The sequence below is a fragment of the Pollachius pollachius genome, assembly GCF_949987615.1.
Source record: "Pollachius pollachius genome assembly, chromosome: 16".
NCBI classification, from domain to species: Eukaryota; Metazoa; Chordata; class Actinopteri; order Gadiformes; family Gadidae; genus Pollachius; species Pollachius pollachius.
Window position 1 is genome coordinate 507392 of NC_136949.1, and position 17044 is coordinate 524435.

Here is a 17044-nt window from a genome sequence, read left to right on the forward strand (position 1 = left end):
TATATATATAGATAGATAGATGATCTAGAGGCCTATCACCTATATTATCTTTAATCTGCCTATATAGCCATATTATCTTTTTATCCATGTATGTATGTCTTTATATCTTTATTATGTATTTTCTATGTATGTATTTATATAAGGCCTACTATATTGACTGAATTAGGCCTAGCTTTATCATTGATATAGGAGTTTAGCTATATTATATAGATATGTTATATATCTATCCAACCATATTAGCTATAGTGATAAATCTATAATATACATAGTGAGATTATCTATATATTATACATCGAAATAATATATTTATATAACATATAATCTATTGCCTATATCTCCATCTAATCAAAATATCTATGGTCGCAATATTATATATAGATATAATATATAAATTAATATTATCGACAGTCTTACATCTCTATTGTTATCTATACACTAGTACTTTGCATAACATAAATAGTCTATACGTAGTTAATACTGAAGCGGCCAGAACACACGACCGTTTTGTATCTAACTTGAAAGTTGAGCGCCATCTGGTGTCTGCAAACGGATTTGGGCCTTATGATATTTTACTTTAGTAACTTGTTATTTAAGTAGAGTGTGTGTGTGTGTGTGTGTGTGTGTGTGTGTGTGTGTGTGTGTGTGTGTGTGTGTGTGTGTGTGTGTGTGTGTTACAGACCTATCCTGGGAGGCTATCTCTGTTGTATACGGGGAATGTGTTAACCTAGCAATTGTTAGTGCTCGGCATTTGGTTCTATGAACATTCAACGTTACTATACCTCATCGATATATTGTTGTTTCCCTTTAGGCTGACAAATGTACTTATTGTGAGTCGTTGGGATAAAAGTGTCTGCTAAACGCCCTAAAAGTAAATGCAAACACAAATACTCCGTTTTCTAAATATAAGCAAAGAAACAACATGATGATAAATGCTTTATTGTACAGACTTAATAACATAACTCCCAAGGTCACTGTAACATGGTAGGCCTACTTCGTAACATTATAGCTACATCGTTACATGGAAGGACTATATCGTTAGTAGTCCTATATCGTACATGGTAGTCCTACATCGTAATAGTTCTACATCACTACGTGGTAGTCCTACATCGTAGTAGTTCTACATCACTACGTTAGTAGGTAGGCCTTCATGTGTTTTATCGTCGTTACATTTGCTGACCTCATGACCATTCAGGGCATCATGGCCGACAATGAGACGGCCTACAGAGACCCCCAGAGGAGACAGTAGGCCTACAGAGACCCCCAGAGGAGATGGTGGACCTCAGAGACAGTAGTCTTACAGAGACCCCCAGAGGAGATGGTGGACCAGAGACAGTAGGCCTATAGAGACCCCCAGAGGAGATGGTGGACCTCAGAGACAGTAGGCCTACAGAGACCCCCAGAGGAGATGGTGGACCAGAGACAGTAGGCCTACAGAGACCCCCAGAGGAGATGGTGGACCAGAGACTAGAGACCTCAGAGACAGTAGGCATACAGAGACCCCCAGAGGAGATGGTGGACCAGAGACTAGAGACCTCAGAGACAGTAGGCCTACAGAGATCCCCAGAGGAGATGGTGGACCAGAGACTAGAGACATCAGAGAGAGTAGGCCTACAGAGACCCCCATAGGAGATGGTGGACCAGAGACTAGAGACATCAGAGAGAGTAGGCCTACAGAGACCCCCAGAGGAGATGGTGGACCAGAGACTAGAGACATCAGAGACAGTAGGCCTACAGAGAGCCCCAGAGGAGATGGTGGACCAGAGACTAGAGACCTCAGAGACAGTAGGCCTACAGAGAGCCCCAGAGGAGATGGTGGACCAGAGACTAGAGACATCAGAGACAGTAGGCCTACAGAGACCCCCAGAGGTGATGGTGGACCAGACAGTAGGCCTACAGAGAGCCCCAGAGGAGATGGTGGATCAGAGACTAGAGACATCAGAGACAGTAGGCCAACAGAGAGCCCCAGAGGAGATGGTGGACCAGAGACTAGAGACATCAGAGACAGTAGGCCTACAGAGAGCCCCAGAGGAGATGGTGGACCAGAGACTAGAGACATCAGAGACAGTAGGCCTACAGAGAGCCCCAGAGGAGATGGTGGACCAGAGACTAGAGACATCAGAGACAGTAGGCCTACAGAGACCCCCAGAGGTGATGGTGGACCAGACAGTAGGCCTACAGAGAGCCCCAGAGGAGATGGTGGACCAGAGACTAGAGACATCAGAGACAGTAGGCCTACAGAGAGCCCCAGAGGAGATGGTGGACCAGAGACTAGAGACATCAGAGACAGTAGGCCTACAGAGACCCCCAGAGGAGATGGTGGACCAGAGACTAGAGACATCAGAGACAGTAGGCCTACAGAGAGCCCCAGAGGAGATGGTGGACCAGAGACTAGAGACATCAGAGACAGTAGGCCTACAGAGACCCCCAGAGGTGATGGTGGACCAGACAGTAGGCCTACAGAGAGCCCCAGAGGAGATGGTGGACCAGAGACTAGAGACATCAGAGACAGTAGGCCTACAGAGAGCCCCAGAGGAGATGGTGGACCAGAGACTAGAGACATCAGAGACAGTAGGCCTACAGAGACCCCCAGAGGTGATGGTGGACCAGACAGTAGGCCTACAGAGAGCCCCAGAGGAGATGGTGGACCAGAGACTAGAGACATCAGAGACAGTAGGCCTACAGAGAGCCCCAGAGGAGATGGTGGACCAGAGACTAGAGACATCAGAGACAGTAGGCCTACAGAGAGCCCCAGAGGAGATGGTGGACCAGAGACTAGAGACATCAGAGACAGTAGGCCTACAGAGAGCCCCAGAGGAGATGGTGGACCAGAGACTAGAGACATCAGAGACAGTAGGCCTACAGAGACCCCCAGAGGTGATGGTGGACCAGACAGTAGGCCTACAGAGAGCCCCAGAGGAGATGGTGGACCAGAGACTAGAGACATCAGAGACAGTAGGCCTACAGAGAGCCCCAGAGGAGATGGTGGACCAGAGACTAGAGACATCAGAGACAGTAGGCCTACAGAGACCCCCAGAGGTGATGGTGGACCAGACAGTAGGCCTACAGAGAGCCCCAGAGGAGATGGTGGACCAGAGACTAGAGACATCAGAGACAGTAGGCCTACAGAGAGCCCCAGAGGAGATGGTGGACCAGAGACTAGAGACATCAGAGAGAGTAGGCCTACAGAGACCCCCAGAGGAGATGGTGGACCAGACAGTAGGCCTACAGAGACCCCCAGAGGAGATGGTGGACCTCAGAGAAACATTACATTTACATTTAGTGCATTTAGCTTTTATCCCAAGCGACTTACAATGAGTACATTTGTCATGAGAAGTGAAAACACATATAGCCGCCGGTACAGTGAGGATGTTCACAGAGACACCTCCCCCCCACGTGGGGGGGAGGAGGTGAGGGGTAGGCTCGTGGCTTCAGGTTCCTTGGGGAGATCGTCTCTGGGACACGGGGGCCCCGTGGTCAGGGGGCCGTCCCGCCAGGGGCCCTGTTCCATGGCTGACGGAGGACACCAGCATCCTCAGGAGGTTCACCAGGCACACCTCGAGAGTACGTCGAGAAATACGTTTCAAACTAATTTATCTGGGTTGAATTAATACTTCAGCACCAAAGGTCGAATAAAAAAAAGTACATACATACAGGTCCATATTTGTGTCCTTGTTTGGGGTGCGTTCAAAATGCTGCGTTTGCAAGTACAATACAACTGTGGCAGAACTACAATACAACTGTGGCAGAACTACAATACAACTGTGGCAGAACTACAATACAACTGTGGCAGAACTACAATACAACTGTGGCAGAACGACAATACAACTGTGGCAGAACTACAATACAACTGTGGCAGAACGACAATACAACTGTGGCAGAACTACAATACAACTGTGGCAGAACGACAATACAACTGTGGCAGAACTACAATACAGCCGTAGCCCAGCTGGTACACCTGGTTCAGATGTTATAGTGGGCCCGACACGGGGGGGCTTGTGCTCTCCCTCAGGTCCTCGCTGTGGGGATGACGTCATCAAAGGCAGGATGAGCAGCTTAGGGGGCGGGGCTTGGCGGGATCCGTCTTCTCAATGGACAAACAGAGAGAAGAACAGCTGACTCAGCCACCTGTCTGCTCAGTAGCCAATCAGCAATCAGAAAGAGCCGGGCCTACCTTGGGTCGGTGGCCCTCTTCCACTTCTTCGATGGTTTCAAGCAGTGGATTATTGGCTGTCTCGGGCAGCAGCAGGGTGATCCCAGAGCCAATCAGAGTGCTCAGGCCGAAGAGGATCATGGGAGTGTGCACATGGTAGTCCTTCAGGAGGTACACCACGGGAGCCAGGACCCCCCCCAGCCTACCGCACATGGACCCCATCCCAATACCATTCTGCCTGGGACACACACAGAGCCATCCTCAGACACAGATCCACCCTGAGACACAGAGACCCACCCTGAGGCCCTTACACCCACCCTGAGACACAGAGACCCACCCTGAGGCCTTTACACCCACCCTGAGACACAGAGACCCACCCTGGGACACAGAGACCCACCCTGAGACACAGAGACCCACCCTGGGACACAGAGACCCACCCTGAGGCCCTTACACCCACCCTGAGACACAGAGACCCACCCTGGGACACAGAGACCCACCCTGAGGCCTTTACACCCACCCTGAGACACAGAGACCCACCCTGGGACACAGAGACCCACCCTGAGGCCCTTACACCCACCCTGAGGCCCTTACACCCACCCTGAGACACAGAGACCCACCCTGAGACACAGAGACCCACCCTGAGGCCCTTACACCCACCCTGAGACACAGAGACCCACCCTGGGACACAGAGACCCACCCTGAGACACAGAGACCCACCCTGGGACACAGAGACCCACCCTGAGACACAGAGACCCACCCTGGGACACAGAGACCCACCCTGGGACACAGAGACCCACCCTGAGACACAGAGACCCACCCTGGGACACAGAGACCCACCCTGAGACGCAGAGACCCACCCTGAGACGAAGAGATCCAGGCCTATCCTGATAAATAGAAACATCTAAAGGGACCTACCTTATGACTGTGGGGAAGATCTCAGCTGAGTAGATGAAGATCACAGATAGGGACGCCGTCGCCCCAAACTTTCCCAGCAAGCCGATCGCCATCCGCACAGGGGTCAACTCTTGAGGTCACAGAGGTCAAGGTTCAACAACACAAAGTAGCACCAAGCCGAAACTTTCAGCCAAAGTTAAGTTATCCTTTATCCTTTATTGTTTATTTATTTATTTTTGGGGAAATCCTTTCTCTGCTTTGACCCATCCGGGAGCTGGTGAACACATGGGGCACACCAGAGCACCCGGAGCGGTGGGCGGCCGCAGAGCAGCCCGGGGAGCAGGATGGGTTTTCAGGTGCCTTGCTCAAGGGCACCTCATCCGTGGATGAGGACGTAGGAGAGTGCTGCTCTACTAAGTGGCCACTGGTTAGGATAGCGCAATATAAATGCAGTCCATTTACCATTTATCTAATGCTGCTCTACTGTAACAGACCTCAGTGTATGGGACAGTGTATATACATCCACATCTAACAGAGGTACCTTCATCGTGGGGGACCAGGACCAGGACCAGGCAGGCCAGCCCCCCCAGCAACAGGGAGCCGGCCTGGGTCAGCCTCCTTGAACGGTTGATAGTGAACAGGACCGTGGTGCGAGCTGGGAACTCCACCAGACCGAACAGCAGGTGGCCCAGGACCAGGTTGTCCCCAAAGTCAGAGATGTTTAAAGACATGCCGTAGTAGATAAGGATAGTCACAAACCTGGAGACAGATCATTAAACTGACAGTCAGACAGACAGACAGTCAGACAGATAGACAGTCAGACAGACGTGAGCGTACCATAGGTAGAAAACGATGAGGGTCTGTTTCCTCATTCCGGGGGTCCTGACCAGGTCCATGAGGGTGTGAATCCTCAGCTCCACCTTGTCCTTGCCAAACAGCTGCAGATTACAGAAGGCTGGACATCACCACTTTAAACTGGAAAGGCCCTCCAACCCCCAACCCCCAACCCTGACCCGACGAGGGGTGAGGATTCACCCCTGAGGACAATGGGCAACATGTCTGGTGTAGACGGAGACCGGACATATTGGATTCACATGCCGATATCTGTTTGCAAAGATTGATAACTGGAGTATTAGTGAGCAGTGTGGTGCCTAATAACTGAATATTGGTGAGCAGTGTAGTGATCAATAACTGAAGGGAGTATTGTTGAGCAGTGTGGCGATCAATAACTGCAGTATTGGTAAGCAGTGTGGTGATCAATAACTGGACGGAGTATTGGTGAGCGCTGTGGGGATCAATAACTGGAGTATTGGTGAGCGCTGTGGGGACCTGCTGCATGTCGAGGTCTTCCTGGAGGGGCTGTCTGTTGAGCTGGCCCGCCCGGCGGATCAGAAGATGGGCCTCCTCCTTCCTCTGGTTGTTCAGCAGCCAGCGAGCCGACCTGGGCAGGACCCTGCGGACATCACACATACCATTATCACCTCGTACCCCATGATCAACTCATTATCACCTCGAACCCCATGATCAACTCATTATCACCTCGAACCCCATGATCAACTCATTATCACCTCGAACCCCATGATCAACTCATTATCACCTCGTACCCCATGATCAACTCATTATCACCTCGAACCCCATGATCAACTCATTATCACCTCGAACCCCATGATCAATTCATTATCACCTCGAACCCCATGATCAATTCATTATCACCTCGAACCCCATGATCAATTCATTATCACCTCGAACCCCATGATCAACTCATTATCACCTCGAACCCCATGATCAACTCATTATCACCTCGAACCCCATGATCAACTCATTATCACCTCGTACCCCATTATCAACTCATTATCACCTCGAACCCCATGATCAACTCATTATCACCTCGAACCCCATGATCAATTCATTATCACCTCGAACCCCATGATCAACTCATTATCACCTCGAACCCCATGATCAATTCATTATCACCTCGAACCCCATGATCAACTCATTATCACCTCGAACCCCATGATCAACTCATTATCACCTCGAACCCCATGATCAACTCATTATCACCTCGAACCCCATGATCAACTCATTATCACCTCGAACCCCATTATCAACTCATTATCACCTCGTACCCCATGATCAACTCATTATCACCTCGAACCCCATTATCAACTCATTATCACCTCGAACCCCATGATCAACTCATTATCACCTCGAACCCCATGATCAATTCATTATCACCTCGAACCCCATGATCAATTCATTATCACCTCGAACCCCATGATCAATTCATTATCACCTCGAACCCCATGATCAACTCACTATCACCTCGAACCCCATGATCAACTCATTATCACCTCGAACCCCATTATCAACTCATTATCACCGCAACAACAATCGTGAGATCATTATAACCTTAACCACCATGATCAACTCATTAGCATCGCAACAACAATCATCCCATCATTATCACTTCAAACACCATGATCAACTCATCACTCATTATCACCTCATTATCAACTGAACGTATCCTCATTAGCACCTCATTATCACCTAATTTCAACCCAATAAATAGTCATTATCAACTCATCACCTCATTATCACCCGAATATATCCTCATTAACACCCCCTCATTATCACCCCAATATATCCTCATAAACCCATCATTATCACCCCAATACATCCTCAGCATCACCTCAGTATTACCTCATCATCACTTCATTATCACCCCCCTCATTATCACCCCAATATATCCTCATCATCCCCTCATCATCACCTCATCATTACTTCATCATCACCTCATCTTCATCTAATTTCACCTCATTATCACCTAATCTTCACCTCTCTGTAAACACATCATCATCACCTCATCATCTCTTCATCATCAATGCATAATCCCCTCATTATCACCTCATCATCACCACCTCATCATCAGCGCATTATCACCTCATCATCTCCTCATCATCAACTCATCATTACTTCATTATCACCTTATTACAACCTTATCACTAATTGTTATCAATTCATCATCACTTCATCATCACCTCATCATCACTCCATCATAACCTAATCACTACTTATTACCAATTCATTACCACCTCATTATCCCCTCCCCCCTCCCCCTCGCTGTGAGCTCACCAGAGGTAGAAGAAGAACAGGAAGCAGGGGGCGGAGATGGCGAGCTGCAGGTGGCGCCAGTCCCGCAGCAGGTAGGCCAGGGGCGCCAGCAGGACGTAGCCCAGGCCGAAGAAGTAGTCCGTCATCAGCCCCGCCAGCATGCGCCGCTTGGGCCCGGTCCACTCGGTGCCTGAACACACGCCGTATAGCACCAGACCACGGCTCATCAGAGCAGACCCCAACCACCATGCATCAGACCAGACCGGTTCAGACCAGACCAGACCAGACCCCAACCACAATGCATCAGACCAGACCGGTTCAGACCAGACCAGACCAGACCCCAACCACAATGCATCAGACCAGACCGGTTCAGACCAGACCAGACCAGACCCCAACCACAATGCATCAGACCAGACCGGTTCAGACCAGACCAGACCGGTTCAGACCAGACCATACCACAATACATCAGACCAGACCGGTTCAGACCAGACCAGACCAGACCATACCCCAACCACAATGCATCAGACCAGACCGGTTCAGACCAGACCATACCACAATACATCAGACCAGGCCGGTTCAGACCAGACCAGACCACAATGCATCAGACCAGACCGGTTCAGACCAGACCAGACCATGCCCAACCACAACCATATCATACCCCACCACACCAGACCAACATATCCTCATAGTACTTTCAAACAAAAACTATTACAGTGTTGCACGGTGTTGGTGACAACTGCACAAATAGCTTTTACACACAGATCCTCCAGGGCATAGCCACACCTATGCATTCATTAACACTCACACTCAACCACTCACAAACGGCTCAAACCAGCTGGGGAGGAAACACCGCCAACATTAGGGTTAGGTTATGTTAACATCGGCGAGTCTGACCGAGGACAAAGGCGTTGATGAGCGTGGCGGAGACCCCCGATCCGACCAGGAAGCGCAGCAGAGCGTAGACGTAGAGGTTCGGAGCCAGCGCCGCTCCAACGCCAAACACCGCCTGGAGGGCTAGGCCGATCAGCATCACCGGCTTCCTGCCGTACCTGCGGCGAAAGCTGTTTTAGACAACGCCCGCAGTCCAGTCAGACTTGTGATGGGACGTGTTCACAGCAGAGCAGGGCATTTCAATCGGGGGGGAGGGACTGACCTGTCTGACAGGGAGCCGAAGCCCACGGCCCCCACCAGGAGACCGGCCATGTAGATGGAGGACACCACGCTGTTGATCCAGGCGCTGTCACACACCAGGTCCCACTGCGGAGGACGGAGAACACCATGACGCACCGGCCCCGTACCTCTCGCTCGGCACACACACACCTGAACCCATTCCAACGCCGTCCCCCTCGCTCTCTTCACACAGACACACACACACCTGAACCCATTCCAACGCCGTCCCCCTCGCTCTCTTCACACAGACACACACACACCTGAACCCATTCCAACGCCGTCCCCCTCGCTCTCTTCACACAGACACACACACACCTGAACCCATTCCAACGCCGTACCCCTCGCTCTCTCTCGTCACACAGACACACACACACCTGAACCCATTCCAACGCCGTCCCCCTCGCTCTCTCTCGTCACACAGACACACACCTCACACACCTGAGCCGATCCCAGTGCCCCGACTGACCTCAGTCACCACCGTGCTGCTGAACACGCTGGTGTCGTACTCCCAGCCTCCAGGGCAGCTGTGGTTGCTGCCGTTGCGCGGGTCGGGGCAGGCCTCCTCCTCCCCACGATGCAGGAGGAGGAGGCTGGTGGAGTTGGGGCCACCGCGCCGGGCCCCGGGGGCCAGGGGGGCGGAGAGGCAGACGTGGGGCGGCGTGGCCCCGGTGAAGATGGAGGCCAGCTGGTTGAACGCCAGGAACACCTGAGGGAGACAGATCCACACGTACAGGAGCTTCTGGAAGCGGCCGAAGCCGCCGATCAGGGAGAGGATCTCCTCGAAATTCATGACCTCTGCTCGCCTGTGGCCGAGGCCAATGTCACTGAGCTGTCGAGAGATCTAGTGTCTCTAGCGTCACCTGACGAACCCTCTCACCACAGTTTGTCAACATACCGGATCTTTGTCCTTTCCTGTGCATACATGCTTGATGCTGCAACAGGGAAGCAGGTCTGTCTTGTGCAGCCAGTTAAGTGTGAAAACATTCCTTGTCAGACAAAGAGGATGAACATTATGATGTTGCCTATACAATGGTAAACATAGTACAATGTCATTAGACAATGCCTGCTGAAAATGTCTACTACTTTGCATACATAATGGATTATGAATTCACTCCCTATTAGGGACAAGAGTGATGAACTCAGCATTCACCGGTGCGTTGTTCTGCCCTGTATATGCCCTGTATATGGCCTGTATATGGCTTTTTGTGGCTGTGAAGTTCGGCATTAGTGATGGAGGGGAGCTGCATGTCGAGTAATGTCATATTTCATCACAGAGAGAGTAGGTATGCAGGCATAAGACTTAGAGTTGGAGAGAGAGGGGGGGGAGATAGAGGGAGAGAAAGGTTGGAGAGAGAGAGGGGGGAGAGAGAGAGGGGGGAGGGAGAGAGAGAAGATAAATATCCAGGAGCAGCAGGAGGTGTTTCAAGAGGAGACATAGGACACCTTTGTGTCCCACTGTGGTCTGTCTGTCTGTCTGTCTCCCTACAACAACAGTACATAGTGTAGTGACTGTGATGTCCTCTGTACTTACACCACCCTGAGCTGACGGTACAGGCTCAATGAGACGCTCCCTCCTCCTCGGGTCTCAGACCTCCTCCTCCTATTCCAGCCTGAAGCCTCCTCCTCCTCCGCCTCGGGTCTCAGACCTCCTCCTCCTACTCCAGCCTGAAGCCTCCTCCTCCTCCTTTGGTCTCATAACTCCTCCACCTCCTCCTCCTACTCCAGCCTGATACCTTCTCCTCCTTCTCCTCTGGCCTAATACCTCCTCCTCCTTCTCCAGCCTGAAGCCTCCTCCTCCTCGGGTCTGAGACCTCCTCCTACTCCAGCCTGAAGCCTCCTCCTCCACCCTGACACCTCCTCCTGGGTCTCAGACCTCCTCCATCGGGCTCGAGATGCTGTCCTTGCTCTGCGGATCACTGCTGCTCCTCCTGGCCCAGCAGGTAGGCCTAACTTAAACTTAAACTACAAACTAACCGGTCCAACTCTACTTAAAACCCAGCTAACCTAACGTAGCCTTAGCAATAAACACTAGCTAGCTGCTTTAATCTACCCTTCTAACCTGAGTATAGTATAGAGCTGCCTCCTGGCAGGGGTTTGAAACCAGACTAAGTGACGGATCGGTTAACTGGTTTAACCAGCCCTACAGACTGAAGCATGGAAGAGCTTGGTTGTGGTCTGCCAGGAAAGGACTTTACTTTTGCCACTCGACATTTCGTATGAAATGTGTATGGGAATGTATTTCTATATTAAGTACAGACCACGACTCTGTTCCGTATTCATGAGGAAACGGATTGAAGAGAAGTTGGGAAATGACTGTTTATTTAGAGTGTATTTAGACCAGTATGTGGACTGTGTGTGTTTAGAGTGTATTTAGACCAGTATGTGGACTGTGTGTTCAGAGTGTATTTAGACCGGTTCCTGCCCTGTGTGTATATTCAGTGTGTATTTCTATTGGTATATGGAATGTGTGTTTAGAGTGCATATTTAGTGTGTATTTCGAGTACTAGGTGCATTGTGCGTATTCGATTCTTATTTAGTGTGTATTTCGAGTTTAATTTGGATTGTGAGTATTTAGTGCATATTTAGTGTGTATTCAGATTGATATGTGGATTGTGCATTTTTAGTGCATATTTAGTGTGTATCTCGGGTGGTATTTGGCCCGTGTGTATTTAGTGTGCATGAGCTCACTAGCTTGACCTGGCACTGAGGCTCCAAATTTTTGCTTTGAACTCTGACCCCTGGAAGGAGAAAAGATCCTTTTCAGTCATATTTGCTATTATCCTTTTCAGTATTTCTGTATTATCTCTGAATATTTCAGCATTAATTCAGTGTGGTTCAAGGTTTAGAATATACATGGGCACTGAGCCAGGACTTTAAATACGTTCCCAAACAGTGATCCTTCTGTATAAAGAACACATTCAATGGCCTTGACCACACCTCATCACACTTCTAGTTACCCTCCTGGTCTCTACTGTACCTAGATATTCTAATGGTCTCTACTGTACCTAGTTACTCTCTCCTGGTCTCTACTGTACCTAGTTACTCTAATGGCCTCTACTGTACCTAGTTACTCTCTACTGGTCTCTACTGTACCTAGTAAATCTAATGGTCTCTACTGCAACTAATTACTCTCTCCTAGTCTCTACTGTACCTAGTTACTCTCTACTGGCCTCTACTGTACTTTAATGGTAGGTCTTTAATGTACCTCAGTGTTAGTTCCTCACCCTAAAAAATGTCTCTATTGAGGGTGAGGTCTCTACTATACCTTAATGTGAGGGCTCTATTGAGGGTGAGGTCTCTACCGTACCTTAGGGTGAGAGCTCTATTGAGGGTGAGGTCTTTATTGTACCTTAGAGTGAGGGCTCTACTGTACCTTAGGGTGAGTGCTCTACAGTACCTTAGGGTGAGGGCTCAATCGAGGGTGAGGTCTTTATTGTACATTAGAGTGAGGGCTCTATTGAGGATGAGGTCTTTATTGTACCTTAGAGTGAGGGCTCTACTCTACCTTAGGGTGAGGGCTCTACTGTACCTTAGGGTGAGGGCTCTACTGTATCTTAGGGTGAGGGCTCTACTGTACCTTAGGGTGAGGGCTCTATTGAGGGTGAGGTCTCTACTGTGTAACCCCAGTGCCCTCTCCTCCCTGCAGTGTGTGAGCGGGGCTGGGGGCCGCGCCGTGGCCCCCGGGGACCGCCGGCCAGTGTGCCAGTGGCCGTGCCGCTGCGGGCCCCGGGCGGCTTGCGCGCCGGGGGTGAGCGCCGTGCTGGACGGCTGCGGCTGCTGCAAGAGCTGTGCCCGGCAGCACCGGCAGGCCTGCAACGAGAGGGACGTGTGCGACCCGCACAAGGGCCTCTACTGCGACTACTCCGCCGACCGGCCCCGCTTCCAAGTGGGCGTCTGCGCCTGTGAGTGGCCCCCATCTGACGCTTAGGACCCCTGAGTTATAAGGCCCTTATCTGATGTTAAGGACCCCTGAGTTATAAGGCCCCTAACGGAGGTCTGGGGTCCCTATCAGATTTATTAGACCCTGATCCGAGGTACGGGGCCCCTATCTGAGTATTAAAGCCCCTATGAGAGGTGTAGGGCGTTTGTCTGAACTAAAGCGTCCCAATCTGAACTAAGGGGCCCCTATCTGAGACGTAGGTACGCTTCCACAGAGCCCTACCTGTCTAGCTGGTCCGTACCAGAGGGCTCCAGCTGACCGGCGTTGTGTTTCCAGACATGGTGGCGGTGGGCTGCGATCTGAACGGGCGACACTTCGAGAATGGCCACGCCTTCCAGCCCAGCCCGCTCTACAAGTGCACCTGCATCGCCGGCGCCATCGGCTGCACCCCCGCCTTCACCCAGACACCTGCCGGCCTCTTAGGCTCCGCCCCACCGAAACCAGCAGGCCTCCTCAGCGGCCCCGGGGCCCGCAAGAACCTGCAGGACACCAGCTACAGGCCAGGTGAGGGTAGGAGAGACAAGGTGAGGGGAGGAGACACCAGCTACAGGCCAGGAGTGGGGAGGAGAGACCAGCTACAGGCCAGGTGAGGGCAGGAAAGACCAGCTACAGGCCCGGTGACGGCAGGAGAGACCAGCTACAGGCCAGGGGAGGGAAGGAGACACAAGGTGAGTGTAGGACACACCAGGTGAGGGTAGGAGACACAAGGTCAGGTTAGGAGAGACCAGGTGAGGGTAGGACACCAGGTGAGGGGAGGAGACACCAGGTGAGGGTATGAGAGACAAGGTGAGGGGAGGAGACACCAGCTACAGGCCAGGTGAGGGGAGGAGAGACCAGCTACAGGCCAGGTGAGGGGAGGAGAGACCAGCTACAGGCCAGGTGAGGGGAGGAGAGATCAGCTACAGGCCAGGTGAGGGGAGGAGAGACCAGCTACAGGCCAGGTGACTGCAGGAGAGACCAGCTACAGGCCAGGGGACGGCAGGAGAGACCAGCTACAGGCCAGGTGACGGCAGGAGAGACCAGCTACAGGCCAGGGGATGGCAGGAGAGACCAGCTACAGGCCAGGGGAGGGGAGGAGACACCAGGTGAGGGTAGGAGACACAAGGTGAGGGGAGGAGACACAAGGTGAGTGTAGGACACCAGGTGAGTGGAGGAGACACAAGGTGAGTGTAGGACACACCAGGTGAGGATAGGAGAGACCAGGTGAGGCTAGGAGACGCCAGGTGAGGCTAGGAGACACCAGGTGAATGTACCTTGTGAAGGTAAGACACCGATTTCAGCTAAGGTGAGGCTCTGAGTAAAGGAATGCTGAAGCTAACACTCAATATTGAAAATGCTGACAAACAGATTAGTATTCAGCTTAGAAACATAACTTTAGTCAACCGAACATATAGAAGTATGTTCCAAATATGTAAACAATTAAACTGAAGCGATTACAGGATCCACACTGCTTCAGGCTATGTCAGTTCTGGCTTGCGTCCACACAGTAATCACCCATCTCTGTAACATCTCTTAGTGTAAGGACAAATTGCCCTGAGTGCATACATGTGTATTGTGGTTAAGACTTACGAGGAGGCCTTCATTCCTGGCTCTGGGGGCCGGCAGGGAGCCAGCCCAAAGGGTGGAGTCACCTGAATGTTGTGATTGCTGCTGAACTCCTTGAAACTCAGTCAACAAACAGGAACACAGCACCTCCTTCACCTCCACCCTCCCTACCCCCACCATCACCTCCCTCACCTCCACCCAACCTCACCTCCACCAAACCCTCACCTCCACCCTCCCTCACCGCCGTCAGCTCCCTCCCTGAGACATACAGAGGGGTTCCTAAGGCGTTCCTCCTCCCGTCGGCGTGGAGGAACACGCCGCCGTGCGTAGGAACACTCGGTGCTCTGTGCCCAACAAGCGGCCCATTCACCCCGAGCCCCTCGTCAGAACGGGGAGCAGCACACTGAACACATGGCTCCCCTCTGGAGGAACTACCTGCAACCCCCCACTACACAAATAGACCAATTAATGCACAGCTAGATATAGCGATAGGAAGCAGCTCTATGCCTATGTGGTCTGGTCTGGTTGAGTTCGAGGCTAGGGAACCGTCTAGGGTTGTTCTAGGACTGGACTGGTCTTGGTCAAAGGGTAGGGCTAGGTGTGGTCAAGGCCTAAGAGTAGGGCTAGGTCTAGTGTTGGTCTTGTAGCTGGTCTGGTCTAGCTGATCTGGTCTAGATAGTATAGTCTAGGAGCAGGTATATGGGATGGCACTAGACCTAGTCTACATGGTCTAGTCTAGGAGGAGGTCTAGTCTCTAGTCTCTAGTTCTAGATCTACTTTATACGGTCTAGTCTGGGAGAAGGTCTAGGTCTAGTAGCTAGCCCTAGTTCTGGTCTATATGGTATAGTCTAGGGAGCAGGAATAGGGGATGGTACTAGAACTAGTCTACATGGTCTAGTCCAGGAGCAGGTCTAGGGGATGGATCTAGGTCTTGTCTATATGGTCTAGTAGTCTATATGGTCTAGACTAAAGGAGATGGATCTAGGTCTTGTCTAGAGCGTTGTTGACCCTGCCCAAATCAAAGCTTACAGGGATCCTCCTTTAGCCTGGAAGAGGAACTGCCTGGTGCAGACCACGCCCTGGAGCGCCTGCTCCAAGACCTGCGGCGTGGGCATGTCCGTCCGCGTCACCAACGACAACGCCAAGTGTGAGATGAGGAAGGACCGGAGGCTGTGTCTGCTGAGGCCCTGCGACAAGAACCTGCTCCAGAGCTTCAAGGTGAGCAGCTAGCCTAGCTCCAGAACTTCAAGGTGAGCAGCTAGCTTAGCTTCAGAGCTTCAAGGTGAGCAGCTAGCCTAGCTCAAGAACTTCAAGGTGAGCAGCTAGCTTAGCTTCAGAGCTTCAAGGTGAGCAGCTAGCTTAGCTCAAGAACTTCAAGGTGAGCAGCTAGCCTAGCTTAAGAGCTTCAAGGTAACCAGCTAGCTTAGCTCAAGCGCTTCGGGTGAGCAGCTAGCTTAGCTCAAGAGCATTGAGGTAACCGGCTAGCTTAGCTTAAGAGCTTCAAGGTGAGCAGCTAGCTTAGCTCAGTAGCATCAAGATAGCTTAGGGTGCGGCAATAAAAGCACTGTTTGAATGTTTGTTGTATTTAATTAAAATGTATTTTAAATGAACAAGATGGATCCTCAAGACAGATAGGAAATTGTCCAGAATGAACCGACCGACTTTGTGACCTCTGCATGTCCACTGCGTGACCTCTGTGTGACCTCTGGTGTTACCCGCAGGCCCCCAAGGGGAAGACGTGCCGGGCCCAGGTCCCTGCGCGGCGTGCGGAGAGGCTGGTGCTGTCGGGGTGCAGCAGCACCCAGCGGGTGAGGCCAACCTACTGCGGCCTGTGCGGCGGCGGCGGCGGCGGCGGCGGCGGCGGCGGCGGCGGCGGCTGCTGCGTGCCTGACGCCTCCAGCACGCGCACCTTAGAGTTCAGGTGCAAGGGCGCAGCCGGCGTGCGGTGGAAGGTACAGTGGATCACGTCCTGCGTCTGCAAAAGGAAGTGCGACGACCCCGGGGACATGTTCACCGAGCTGCACTTCCTGTGAGGAAGGGAGGAGGCGGAGCTTCCAGAGGAGGAGGGAGGAGGCGGAGCTTCCAGGGGAGGGAGGAGGCGGAGCTTCCAGGGGAGGGAGGAGGCGGAGCTTAGACAAGAGCCTGGGGGACACATGAGACAGAAACACACACAGACGATATATCAAATGAATAGACGTAGCGTAGACTTGTATTTACATAGAGAACGCACTGTG

The 17044-nt window shown here is 51.7% G+C and overlaps 2 protein-coding genes across 5 annotated transcripts; one reads left to right on the forward strand and one right to left on the reverse strand.

Moving 5' to 3' along the window:
* Positions 1 to 3135: 3135 nt before the first annotated feature.
* Positions 3136 to 11046, reverse strand: LOC307087901 (organic cation transporter protein). Of its 3 annotated transcripts, XM_079753585.1 has the most exons (11): positions 10857 to 11046; positions 9792 to 10311; positions 9309 to 9412; positions 9050 to 9204; positions 8177 to 8345; positions 6374 to 6497; positions 5882 to 5982; positions 5586 to 5803; positions 5066 to 5174; positions 4172 to 4388; positions 3136 to 4084 (listed from the first exon to the last, which is right to left on the reverse strand). In XM_079753585.1, exons 2-11 carry the CDS (start codon positions 10113 to 10115, stop codon positions 4034 to 4036), a joined length of 1572 nt encoding a protein of 523 aa, XP_079609711.1. In that variant the 5' UTR covers positions 10116 to 10311; positions 10857 to 11046; the 3' UTR covers positions 3136 to 4033. The 3 variants fall into 3 exon arrangements, with proteins under 3 accessions (XP_079609711.1, XP_079609712.1, XP_079609713.1); XM_079753586.1 differs by having other exon boundaries at positions 3136 to 4081; positions 9792 to 11046; XM_079753587.1 differs by lacking the exon at positions 3136 to 4084 and having other exon boundaries at positions 4178 to 4384; positions 9792 to 11046.
* Positions 11038 to 16911, forward strand: ccn6 (cellular communication network factor 6). 2 transcript variants are annotated; one of them, XM_079753588.1, is made up of 5 exons: positions 11038 to 11265; positions 12972 to 13227; positions 13542 to 13769; positions 15835 to 16028; positions 16532 to 16911. In XM_079753588.1, exons 1-5 carry the CDS (start codon positions 11218 to 11220, stop codon positions 16841 to 16843), a joined length of 1038 nt encoding a protein of 345 aa, XP_079609714.1. In that variant the 5' UTR covers positions 11038 to 11217; the 3' UTR covers positions 16844 to 16911. The 2 variants fall into 2 exon arrangements, with proteins under 2 accessions (XP_079609714.1, XP_079609715.1); XM_079753589.1 differs by having other exon boundaries at positions 15856 to 16028.
* Positions 16912 to 17044: the final 133 nt, after the last annotated feature.

Bases quoted from the DNA above. Each gene is read 5' to 3' on its own strand.
- LOC307087901 (XM_079753585.1), bottom strand. From the start codon at position 10,115: ATGAATTTCGAGGAGATCCTCTCCCTGATCGGCGGCTTCGGCCGCTTC. The intron at 8,346-9,049 runs GTCAGACTCGCC...GCGTGTGTTCAG, and splicing joins CATCAACGCCTTTGTCCTCG to GCACCGAGTGGACCGGGCCC. The intron at 4,389-5,065 runs GTAGGTCCCTTT...TGTGTGTCCCAG, and splicing joins ATCTTCCCCACAGTCATAAG to GCAGAATGGTATTGGGATGG.
- ccn6 (XM_079753588.1), top strand. From the start codon at position 11,218: ATGCTGTCCTTGCTCTGCGGATCACTGCTGCTCCTCCTGGCCCAGCAG. The intron at 13,770-15,834 runs GTGAGGGTAGGA...CCCAAATCAAAG, and splicing joins GGACACCAGCTACAGGCCAG to CTTACAGGGATCCTCCTTTA. The intron at 16,029-16,531 runs GTGAGCAGCTAG...TGTTACCCGCAG, and splicing joins ACCTGCTCCAGAGCTTCAAG to GCCCCCAAGGGGAAGACGTG.